This window comes from Asparagus officinalis, chromosome 3, assembly GCF_001876935.1.
Source record: "Asparagus officinalis chromosome 3, Aspof.V1, whole genome shotgun sequence".
Taxonomy (NCBI): Eukaryota; Viridiplantae; Streptophyta; class Magnoliopsida; order Asparagales; family Asparagaceae; genus Asparagus; species Asparagus officinalis.
Window position 1 is genome coordinate 1,387,259 of NC_033796.1, and position 12,825 is coordinate 1,400,083.

At 32.5% G+C, this 12,825-nt stretch overlaps 1 protein-coding gene and 1 long non-coding RNA gene across 5 annotated transcripts; both read right to left on the bottom strand.

The window, feature by feature from the left end:
- On the bottom strand, positions 848 to 1,584 carry LOC109832010. The gene is made up of 3 exons (XR_002244603.1): positions 1,489 to 1,584; positions 1,050 to 1,152; positions 848 to 974 (listed from the first exon to the last, which is right to left on the bottom strand). It is a non-coding gene; the product is annotated as an uncharacterized LOC109832010 (long non-coding RNA).
- On the bottom strand, positions 4,636 to 12,825 carry LOC109832011 (sphinganine C4-monooxygenase 2-like). 4 transcript variants are annotated; one of them, XM_020399466.1, is made up of 7 exons: positions 7,300 to 7,325; positions 7,065 to 7,189; positions 6,872 to 6,956; positions 6,656 to 6,788; positions 5,936 to 6,115; positions 5,747 to 5,815; positions 4,636 to 4,931 (listed from the first exon to the last, which is right to left on the bottom strand). In XM_020399466.1, exons 2-7 carry the CDS (start codon positions 7,099 to 7,101, stop codon positions 4,752 to 4,754), a joined length of 684 nt encoding a protein of 227 aa, XP_020255055.1. In that variant the 5' UTR covers positions 7,102 to 7,189; positions 7,300 to 7,325; the 3' UTR covers positions 4,636 to 4,751. The 4 variants fall into 4 exon arrangements, with proteins under 4 accessions (XP_020255055.1, XP_020255057.1, XP_020255056.1 ...); XM_020399468.1 differs by lacking the exon at positions 5,747 to 5,815; XM_020399467.1 differs by lacking the exons at positions 6,656 to 6,788; positions 6,872 to 6,956; positions 7,065 to 7,189; positions 7,300 to 7,325 and adding an exon at positions 12,504 to 12,825.

The window sequence follows — 12,825 nt, forward strand, 5'->3', positions numbered from 1 at the left end:
GTATGATAAATCTGAAGACATATACCCTACTGCATGATATCCCTGTTTCAACTTTTTCTGAGATGCAAACTCCACTCAGAGATACTGAATTGTGCTAAACTCTTTCACTTTGCCTCGTTCCAATAAATTCCACATGCTGCACATTTTTGCTACACTTGAAATAACAAATGCACCCCGCTCCACCCGTCCATAAGAGAGAGAGAGAGAGGGAAAAAGTGGTGTACTGCAGGATACATATACAACATATGGCGTTAGATTAAAGATTCAGGCAGCCGTTATCGTGCGCACTTCAAGTTCATATAAATTAGATTTAGTAATGGAAACACAGGTAACAGAAGAAATCCCTTGGTCCCCTTTAAATTGACTGAGTAAAGATACTTCTTGATCCCTTGGTCTACTTTAAATTGACTGAGCAAAGGAACCTTCTTGTCTATCTTACCCGAGTCATCAACTATAAGACCATCTGACAAGGGATAAACAATAAAATTACCCCGCAAATCACCACATATCAGGACCCACAAGAGTATAATTTTCAGTCTACAGAGTAGTTTTCTACCATTTCCAACAAGACAACCAAAACAGCAGCTTAAGATTAAGACAGTGGATTTTTACGTGGGAATGATGAATGCCCTGTATCAATGAACATAAACATTTTAACATAAGAAACATATATTATTTAGTCTTTAGCTTACAAATAGATTAATTGCCAATATTTCTAGTGATGTAGCAATTATAAAAATAAGCTTCATCAAACCATGTGTTACATGGGTACGGGTACAGTTACGGGTACCGGTATAGTGTGGGTGCGGGTGTGGGTACTGAACATGACGTGGTATACATTGAAATTTAATAAATGAGATCAGTATTAATCTATTCAATTGAAGGTGCAATTTGAGTAGAAATCAGTGTACTCACAGGCACTCGATCATTGATACTTTTGCAAGGATATCTTTCGAATCATAAAAATCTCTCGTCTGAAAAATCAATGACAAAAAATAAATAACCCAAACAGAATGGAACTAAATGAAATTTAATGAAGAGGAGCAAACCGAAGGATGAAGGAGAATTCTTCTTTGAATAATCCCAGAGCTGTAATTGCACTCGATAATGGAAACTTCGCAAGGATTCCTTTCTACTTCTCAAATCAGTCCTCTAGAAAATCAACAACAAACAGTAAATAACTATTGCAGATTGGAATTAAGTGAGATGTAGGAAGAGGAGGCAAAGCAAAAGTGAATGATATTTTCTTCTTCTTCTTCGAATGCAACATTCAGCCTGTGCATAATTGCCCTCGATAAGGATACTTTGTAAGGACATCATTCTACTCGTCAAAGCTCACCTCTACAAAATCAACAGCAAACAGTAAATCCACGAAACGGGACTTTCGGTATTTATATACTCAATAGTATTAAGAAATCCATGAAACACTAGATAAGCTGGTTAACAAAGTTGAGTAGGTCCAGTTTCATACAGTGGCCGAGGCTTCACCTGAAAATCAAAATAAATTTCGAAACATAGACTTGAAGGCGCCAAGTTTCCATCTTTCTAGGGTTTTGTTGAAGATGACGCAGTTTGAAGGGAAACTCGCCGCTGCCGTTCATGATGCTGATCAGAAGTAAAAGAGAAACCCTAGCTCCAAGATTGTAAAAACAAACCAAAAAGAAAAAAGTTGAAGAAACGGAGAGAAGCTGTAGAAGGGGAGAAGGTACCTGTTTCCTCCAGCACAAACCCTAGATCATCAGAAGCCTTCGCAAGCCCTAGATCGTCAGAAGCCCCAAAATTGAAACCCTGAGTTGAGATTCGAAAGAGAGAGGGCGGGACCAAGGCTCTATTTATAGACGCGGTTGAATGCTGCGTTCATCCTCAGCTACGCGTCAAAAATGAAAATGGGGAAGATAACGCGGTGATTTTATCTACGCGGCATGTATACGAGTAAATAAAATATATACGCGTATATATGCGTAAATAATACGTGCATATATCCGCGTACATGATACGCGTATATACGCATAAACAAAGCGCGTGCATACGAGTTTTTGAATTACGTGCCTAATTCAGCACGATTGGGCCATTTAAAAGAACGCTCACATATTATTCTCACGGAACTTTGGGCATCGAGAACTGACTTAGAAATAAAAGAAAATACCTAGATCAATAAAATCGTTATTATTATTTTTTATTGCTTCGCGTAATGAAATCATCAATTTCAAGGTGTTGTGTTCAGCTCCACTAGTTTTTCTGCACTTGTAATGCACGTAGTTAAATTTTAAAATTATTTATTTATTTTTGTTTATTTTCTTACTATAAAATAAGTCAAATTCTTTTTGAATTAAAATCTATAAACATGGATTATTACACTTACCATAAATTTTAATAACACATATTTAAAAATATTTATGAAATAAATTTGTGTGTAAAGATGGGATCAATATACTTTTATATGCTTGCATACACAACATTATTTTTTAAAATTTGTATATATCAAAATTTATCTAACATATTTGTTTATTGCATCAAAACATGGACTCCAACTTATTTATCTTAGTCATTAAATGTAGTGTTAAGTTTTAAAAAAAACAATAATATATTATTGATGTGTTAATAAAAATATAATCAAATACGTAATATTAAGATGATTTGTATAAGCTCAACACAGAGCACATACTTTTCACAAGACTACAAGACATATTAATTATTGATATACTTCAAATAAAAAATAAATATTAAAGATTAATGGTGACTCCAGTATAATTTTATATGACAAAATCATTCACACGAGCGTATTAAAAAAATTTCATGAAAATCTCTTCTAAAGATTCCTAATTTTTCTCAAAAATGTAAGTTTTATTATAAAATATTTAAAAAAATATTATCCTTTATTTCTTCTTTATTCATATTTAATTGAGCCAAAATCCTTCTCCGCCTTTATCTTTTTCCTAGTAATTCTATAGTACTGCATTCATCATCTACATCAATTGTGATATCAGATTGATATATAATAAAGAGCAAAAGACAATACAAGAGTTTAGAAATATATTAGGATATACTTGGATTAATCAAATTATACTATTACTCATAATTGATATGCATCAGAGACAAAATGTGTTGAGTATCTTAAATTATAAAACAGACTATATGAGCCCTCTAACATAACTTTTTAATGCAAGCAACCCTTAAGATTAATTTTTAAAAGTTATTAGGGCTAGGAATAAACAACTAACAAGTTTGCAGGGGAAGCTAAGGGAATGTAGTACATTCTTAAGAATTTTTAATCTTTACTTAATTTGTTTATAATAACAGAATCTCAATATTAACTAACTGCAAGGCCTAGTACATTATTATTTTTATTGGGCGATCAAGGTAGGCAGAGGACTTAGGTGAGTCCACATCGCAATGATTGTTATACAATTTAAGTACAAAGAAAAGGTGAGGGTTGATGAATGGTGTAATTGGTGAGGGGGAAACTCTAACATCTTAATTTGGGTATGTGGATATATTATAGATGCAGATAAAGAATGATGGTTTTAAAAACAGTGGGTGTGTAGGGGTAATTAATATGTTTTTGTTTGTGTGGTTTTCTTCGTTCATTTTCAAGAAAATTCCTAACTTTATGATTGAGTGATCACAATTTTTTTAATAAAAAGATAGAGCACAATAATTTTAATTTGTATCAATAGCACCTTAACTGCATCACGTCCAGGTGTACCCGGAGCTACACGGTGATCATGATGCTCATTTGTTCGTTCTTTTGATAGTTAAGTAACAACCAATTCTTGCTATTCATTGTTAATATCAATCAAATCGCATTCTTGTCGATGATTTCTTTAAATTTTACAATATTATTATAGTCAGCACAACAAAAGAAAAAAAATGCTACAATTTGAATGTCAAGGATTTATACGAGAGGATACATCTTCCTTTGTTCCTATCTATAAGATTCGACCGCCCTCCATCTACAAAGGATATCAATATCAAATTACTCTCAACATTAAAAAGTTATGGTAAATATACTTTATCACTCGTTCTATCTTCCGCTATTGAATTTAGGTGAGATAATGGTCACAAACTGAGAAAGAAACATCTAACTTTTTTTTGACAGCCACAATAGGGGCGGCATAATTTATTCACGATTATCAATGTCTACGAAATTCATTCTCACATTTGTGAATTAGTATATGTTATATTAAACTAGTTTCAGGCTCGTGCGATGCACGGATTTATTTAATATATAAAAATTAATGTAACAAAAAAATATATAATAAACTAATAATAATATATAAGTAGTCAGAAATGATAAAATCTAACTGTATATATATATATATTTGACTTAATATTAAACTGTAAAAAAGAATGAAAATATAATTTTCCTATTCTCATAACAAAACTGCTTAAAATGCATGATGTCTATATGATTGATGTTATAATATTTTTCTATACCAAGTAATTAGTATGCAGCATAAAGTTTAGTTCCAAACAAAAAATATTTAAAGCACATAAAGATACCTGTCAATTATATATATCTAAGAATGAAAATAAAAAAATATCAATATATTGATAAACAAAATATCTAGCATATCATAATCATATCAAGTAGTTAGGTTTCTCAACACAAAAGTACCAAAATAACATGCACTGATTACAAAAGCTTACTAAATAAGGTTTTAGAACAGAATACTAAATTTAAGTTTCAGACATCATGAATCAGATAGGTTTTTTTTTCAAAAAGTAGCTTGTACTCTCTGTAGAATGTTCTAATTCTCTTTTTCAATTTTGATCTGCTTTTGCTTTTTGTTGCTTGACAATTGCGGAGAAATCAAGTCCATTGAAACAGAGTGTTCGAGATCAGATTCCAACAAATTTCTCTTGCAAGGTGTAATGTTATCCGAGGAACAAATTTCAACTTCATTGTCACAAGTGACCGATAAAGAGACCTGTGTTTTAGTATAAAATAATAGTTAGCATGCTAATGAGGTGGCAGGAATAGAATGTTGTAGAAATAATGTGAAGAATCAAGAAATCATTAGTAAGGTGAAAACAAATAGGCAATACAAAAGTTTTTTTTGCAAAGTGTCAAAAGTTAATTAGAAGTTTCACTGGATTGATAATGGGTCATTAACAAATAGAACATAAGCCACAAATAATGTTAACTAAACCTCAATCTTTCATTTGTTTTGAAAACTTATAAAACTCAAATGGTAAAAAAACCTTGTATTATTAAAATTCATTCTACTCATATGTTAGGTAATAATTTGACAATATATAATGCATTCTTTTAAAAAAAACCTAACATTAAAAACATATTCTACACATTCTGGGAAAATAAATGCATGCTTATTTTATCTATTTAGTTAGCATACTAATAAGATATAAAGAAAAGTTTTTTGCACTGTTAATGTGAAGAATCAAGAGAGCAAAAGTAAAACAACATTCAAAGTGGTAAAGGTGTAAGAAGCATCTACATTAAAATTGTATTTGAAAAATAATTATTGTCAAATATACAGGAAAAATTGGCTTTTAGAAAGTTTTGACTTGTTCGTTGTCCCCTTAATTATGAAGAGAGGTGTTGAGGTGTTAGTATAAGTATTAGTTTTGATCGTAGTTGAGTTTGGATGGAGGTTGTACATATAATGCTTTTGGGATGACATGATTAGTTACCTTTCATTTCACCCAAAATAATAAAAAAAATAATAAAAAATACAAACTTGAGGAATGAAAAAGAAAAGTAATACTAAGTGTCTTGACTTACATTATCAAGATCAACTTTCTTTTTTGAAGATTCAGCTTCATCAGTGAAATATTCTTGACCTATTGACTCCTAATGATTTAGAAGGAAAAAATATTACTAATATATTGCTCAATGTCATCTATATATGCAGATTGCTAGATGAAATGAATAGATATGTAGATTTTTAAAAGAAGGAAATATATAATGTACCTGGTTCAAATCTAAGCTGTCTCTAAAAGCTGCTATCAGATTTTCATCATCAGTCATTTTAGATACAGAAAATACAGGCCAATTTTGATTGAGATTGAATTCTGAAACTTGAATCTTGAACAAAAATTTCTTTTTCACCAACACATCTAACTCTCGAGGAAATGAATCATCATCACCTTCCTGTGAACAATATAAGTAAGCAAAGCAAAGCTATTGAATTAAACCTTTTAATTTTTACAGAAATTCATCATAGATATTACTTTTGTCAGTCGTTCCCTCAATTCGACTGCAGATTTGTCAATAACTTATTTAGCAAATTACCATTTTTAGCATTTACCTTCCTTTGACATTTTTTGCAGGCATTGTAAAACCAATTATAATCTGTTTGAATTTTCTCTATAGTTGCTAATGTTACACATGTGCAAGCAGGCATTGTAAAACCAATTATAATCTGTTTGAATTTTCTCTATAGTTGCTAATGTTACACATGTGCAAACCTGTGTATTATTAAATAGTAAGATCTGTTTGAATTTTCTCTATAGTTGCTAATGTTACACATGTGCAAACCTGTGTATTATTAAATAGTAAGAAAATAATGTTATGAATAATTTGCTAAAAAATTACAATTTGTGTTAAGATTAGTTGTGTAGTTTTCCAGTAATCCCACTAATTAAATAAACAGTTCAATATCAATTAAATCTAGGCTTAATAAAAAATTACCTCTCGTGCCTCTCGAATTTCATCAAGTGTCTTCCGCTCAGTTAATAACAAAAAATCCTCCTCAATGGAATAAGCTTTTTCAGTTAGAATCTGACTAAATCGTTGAGACGAAGAATCTTCCACAAGTTTCAGACTTGTGATAATAAAAGTAAATTAATCAGAAATAATATCAAATTACTTACAAATAACTAATGAATGAGATAATTCATCATGTACCTTTTCTTTAGATCAACAACTTCAGGTATGTCGGGATTGATTAATATCTTGGACGCATATAACGCATTTGTAATAGTAATTTTTCCTATGAAGTAAAGTTTTTAAATTCATGATTATGTCAATATATAAGCATACTCTACGAAATAAAAATATTCTTTTTTGATAAATTAGTATATTTCCAATAAAGATTTACCTCCATATGGTTTTGTCTTTGCAAGCTGAATCACCATTATAATAATTCCTGAATTAGCGTTCTGTACATACTATGAAACTTGAACAGCGTAATCACCACATAAACTACATTGCAATTTAATGTTGCTGCAAGCAGATAAAAATTTAGTACAGAATGCATATACACAAACTAACATGCACACGCATGCTGGTTACTATAAAAAATATGTAACTATATTGTATATATTTGTACTCACTTGCTATCTTGGAGTTCAAGCTCCAGTAATTTTCTCTTACTTCCATTACTTTCAACTTCTTTTACATTTCCAATAGTAATCAACTCTCCAATGATATCTAAAAAATTTCATATAATATAACGAAATTAATAAAAAGCCCGTAAGTATTGACTATATTAAAAAGTAGTAATGAAATTAGAAAAAACAATAAGCAAAACTATAAATTTAATTTGAAATAGTCGACTTTTTATCTTACCTATTAACGTAGTAGAGCTGATACGATTAGCAATAATATCGCCAAAGTCAACTAATCCAAATGAATAGGAAGGTATTAAAGAACTCTCGCATTCTTTAACAAATGTAGAGTAGAGGAAGTTAATTCTATATGCGTGATCAGTAGCTTTATAATTTCCAGTATTTTCCCCGACACCAAAATTCGTAATCAGATAGCAGTTGCCTTCATTCACTTGTGATTTGAATTTATCTATCAATTTGTTCTTGATTGTTGCTTGAATTTTTGCTCCCTTCCATAAAAAAGAGATGATCAGGGCCTCTTGATTGCAACTGAAATATACGAAAATTCCTCTCTTGCCAAATCATGTAGATTGAAGTAGATAATGCCAACCTTTTAAGCTTTATTTTAAAACTTTTCCCTCTCAAATTGTTCTCAAACCAGCTGGTGATTTGATCTCAATTACACGATTTCCTTTTGAAGCATAGCCAGTCCATTACTTGATTCCAGACACTAGCTGAAAATTAGCATTCAAAGAAAAGGTGCTGACAGGTTTCAATCTGTCCTTCTCTTGAACATAGGGTGCACTGATTTGAGCTCAGCATCCTCATTTTGCAAAGTCTTTCTTGTGTTAACAGCCTCGATAAGAATGCTAACCAGAGAATAAAGGAATGTTTAGGTAGATTCCATCCACCCCAAACTGTCCCTGACCATGTATTCAGATTTGAGTGTTGAAAAATTCTCCTGCACATCACTGAAACTTTGATTTTATCATTAGCACAGCTATCACTGATGACATTCTGGAGATTATTCACACTACCAAGTTTATCAATCAACAAATTCCTCACTCTTAAAAGCTGCCTCCACTGCCATGAATCACTCTTCCTTGGTTGGACTTGCCAGATAGTATGTTGTCTTAGATAGTGACCATGAATCCACTTAATCCAAATGATATCCTTCTTGAGGCGAATCATCCAAAGAAGTTTGGCCGCCATAGAATATCCTCTCATATGCCGGCAGGTTACAACTGATAAAATCAGTGATTATGGGGATACAAACCTACTGATAAAAAAAAGACTGTTGAGTGTGGTTATCTATAATATGCCTAAACTTTAGGGATTTTTTCTCAATTTAAAATAGTTGAGAGGATTTTTCTAAGATATCCACCATAGTTAAGGGGGCATGTCTTCTAAAATTAAAGTTAAAACCATATATGTAAAATTACACCTATGTTAAATTATATTTAAAGTTGATGAATTAGTCTTCTTTTTAAAATATTATTTGATGAGTTTATAATTTTTTATTATTGATTTGACATAATTTTTTGCTGATTTTTGCAAAGAGGGGCTTTTAGTTCACTCATGTCTCCCTATAAGATATTAATAGAACACAAGACAGCATAAAAATATATTTAACATATAAATATTTATAAAATTAAAAATTTTCCTATCACAAAAATATTTTCTACTATCTGAAAAAAATAAACAAATCATTTACACAAATTGCCCAATATATTACCTCAATTTCTCCCAAATTTATCAATTTTTTCTAATAATTAGATTGAAGTTTTATTGGTTCTTATGATTATTATAGGAATAAATATTTGGATTCTTAAGTTATTTTACGGATATTTTAAAATCACATATAGTTTTCTAATGAGTTGATACTTTAATGCAAGCATTACAGAATTAAGGTTTTAAGTGTGAGATTATTTTAGTTTAAATCAATATGTAAATGTCTTATATCTCCTCTAACTAAGTTGTTTTATTTGATTGATTCATGTTGCATGGTTTAACTCAATATACTCTTTAGTTCATACCAAATCCAAATGTTTTCATACTAAAACATCAACGTCATATGACCTTGCCAGCTATCGAACTCTATATAGGTCCTACATCAAACAGATTTTCTAGTGTGTAATCATAATTGGAGTGTAAAATATTTTTTTATCCATTTTTATAAATATTGTAAAAAATGAGAGATCTTACAAAATACAATTTAATGGTTATGCTATCTAATTTTAGTTTTAAAAATTTAAAACAAAAATTATCAATGAGCTCATTCAGCAAGCGACCTTTTCTTTTTCTCTTAGAATATTATAAACAAAGAGGAATATCGTAAAGGAGAGGCTAGTAAACTATCTACCTTTGAATTTTTAAATTTTGAATTAAAATCGTCCATCCCTTATTTTGAATTTCAAACTATTTAAAAAAAAGTCCAATTTAGATCATCTAATTTTTAATAATTTACATATACTATAAGTCATTAGTATTAACTATTTGTATGCTTATATCCATAAAAAAAATGAGTACACATAGAAAATAGAAAAGAAGAAGTAATAGTTTTAAAATTTTATATTCAATTCAATTTAGAAGCACGTGTAAATTTCTAAAGATGAAATATGTAGGGAACAAACATCATATTTTAAAAAAATTATACGCCTATCCTTAAAACCTAATTAAGCCCAGACCATTCAACACAGCCCTAATGTGTTGTTTGTGCTGGATTGTGGCTGGGCCGGCCTAAGACAATTAGTTTGAATTTTAGAGGGGAGAAGGACTAACTAAACCGTGCTGGGCTGTGACCGGGTCGGCGAACGATTGTATTTGTGTACGAAGCTCGAGCTTTCTTCTCTGCCAAAGAAGGTTGAAAGGAATCTTCATCTAGTATTTACCTAAATATAATAATAATAATTTCATACTACTTATTTGATTGTTGTTGGCGTTGGAATATTTATTTGTGAGTATTGTCGCATATTGGAAAGGATTACGACGAGTGACTAGATTTTGGGCCAATATGTAATAGTATTAAATTTTTTGGTTAAAGGGGCTGGTAGCCTCTGTTCAAGGTTCATTAGACTCTGATATGCCCCTGAATACTTCCCAACATTAATAGGGATGATGAAAAACGATATACTTATGTTTTACTTGAATGCACATAGATCGATCTAGCGCGCGTACATACTTATACCTAAAGCAGTTTCCAGTGTATATCATCAAGCTGGTTTCACATTTTCATTAAAAATAAAAAAGAACCGATCTGAATCTGATAAAAGTATTCCTAGTGGTCATAGGAATTTAGAGCTCGCTTCATATTGATGTATATGGAAGTCACACCACATCATTATACGTGAGTTATACTAACTAAACTACTCACTGTAGCATCTGATCTAAGATGATCGCTCAGCTAGCTAGTTACTCTTGGGCAGACGGACCTCAAACCCCCCTCCTCTACGCTCCACGACGCTAAAATCCATGTGGGTCCCAAAAATCCTGTCCCAAGCAACAAAGAACGGCTGCGAGAAGTTATGCTTGTGCCCCTTAAGCTGATGATGCACGTCATGATACGCGCAATTATTCCCAAACAAGAACCTCAGCGGGTTCCACGGCAGCCAAAGCCCGCTGTGCACGTCGACCGCCTTGACGGTCGCGAACGTGAAGAAGTAGATTCCGGTTCGAGGGGTCATGCCGGAGACGACGAAGGCGAGGGACCCGGCCACGGCGTCGAGGATGAAGAACTCGGCGGGGTTCTTGTAGAGGGCGGCGTAGGCGTAGGGGGCTACGACGGAGTGGTGAGTGGAGTGGATGTGTTTGTATAGCAAGCTGTAGGAGTGCAGGAAACGATGGCCCAAGTACTGCCACGCGTCTTCCACCAGCATTGCGACGAGGAATTGGCGTGTCACCGCCAGGGCGGATGGCTGTGGCTCCGCCTCCCTGCCCTTGTAGTTGTTGTTTATAAACTGCAACGAGTACTTGGACAGATTAAAACTTAATTAGGTGTACGTACGTAATTAATTTGGGTAACTAATTGTTTCATTTAATATTAATTTACAGTAGTGTCTATATACGCACACATGTGTGTATACGGGAAGCATTTCGATCGATGGTTCGATCGAGCTATGCCAAAGGAATTTGATCCGAGGAATATCAAAATAGTTGGCGAAGGGATTTATGCACTTATATACGTAGAACATGATCAGCCAAGAACTTTGATTTTAAATATACTGATTAAAATCAAATTAGTCCACTCACTAATAAAACTTGAAGGAACTATTTTCCTTTTTTTCTTTGTTCTTTTTTTTAAGTTCGGCCTTAATTATAAAGTGGCCGGGAGGCTTTTAGTTAGTTAGCTTAATTAGTATGACCAAAAACATTAGGTTGATTAGGTTTTAATTAGCTTAATTAGTCTGACAAAAAATATTCATTTAATTAGGTTAGTTATACGTTATCGGACTGTAGTTATGCATTCTATTGGGCCTTCAATTGGTTAGGTCAATTTTACCCTATAGGCCTACAGTAAGGCATGCTGGTCTTTAATTACTTAGGTTAATTTGTTGGAAGGGGCCTGCTATACTTAAGCTTCTTCTAATTTTAAGTTGGGCCTACGATATGCTGAAACAAATTAGAAGAAACTCTGTACCATTCCCTTTTTTTTTCTTTTTTCTTTTTTAAAGTTGGGAGGCTTTTAGTTAGTGAGCTTAATTAGTCTGACCAGACAATTACGTCCTGCAGTAATGTCTATTTGGCCTTAAATAGGCTAAGGTCAAATTTACTGTATGGGCCATGTAGCTGTGCATGCTTGGGTCTTTAATTAGTTTGGTTAATTTGTTGGAAGGGCCTATCCTTAAGCTTATATTAACATACTTACCCAATTTTCATTCCTTGCTATAGCTAGATCATCCTTTTCATGGGCCATTCCAAAATTCCAACCCAACAAGCTCAAACAATAAAGAATTATCATATATATACTATTATTTAAAAATAAAAAAAAAACCATATTTTGTCTTATGTGAGCTTCATTATTAATTAGAATCCCGATAATATCCTCATGCTTTGAAAAAAAAAAAAAATCAACAAAAATGTCCTCAAACTTTGATTGTGTGCTGTATAAAAACTTTGATTTCCAAACTTGAAACTTAGATATAGAGATCGAGATAGAGTTTAAAGCAAATGTAAATGAAGATGAGAACAGGGTGCATGGTGGTACGTAGTACCCTTTGAGTGAGGACGACTACTGCAATCTGAATTGCCTGTTGCCGAATCATGCCTTTGAGAACAGTTCCCCTGGACACAATGTTCTTCTCATCTTCTTCAACCTTGGGATGAAGCCGGTACCGGTCAAAGCGCCCGAGGATTTCATACAGTCCCGAGAATAACCAGTACGCGATGATGGGCACGATAGTCAGCAAAACATCGTCGGAGAGCTCAAGATGAGCCATTGATTGATTGGTCGCCTCTCGACGAAGATTCAAGAACTATATATAGTCTTTATAGTTGATACTGTGAAGGTCGTAGAACAAGCTTAATTAGCTTTAG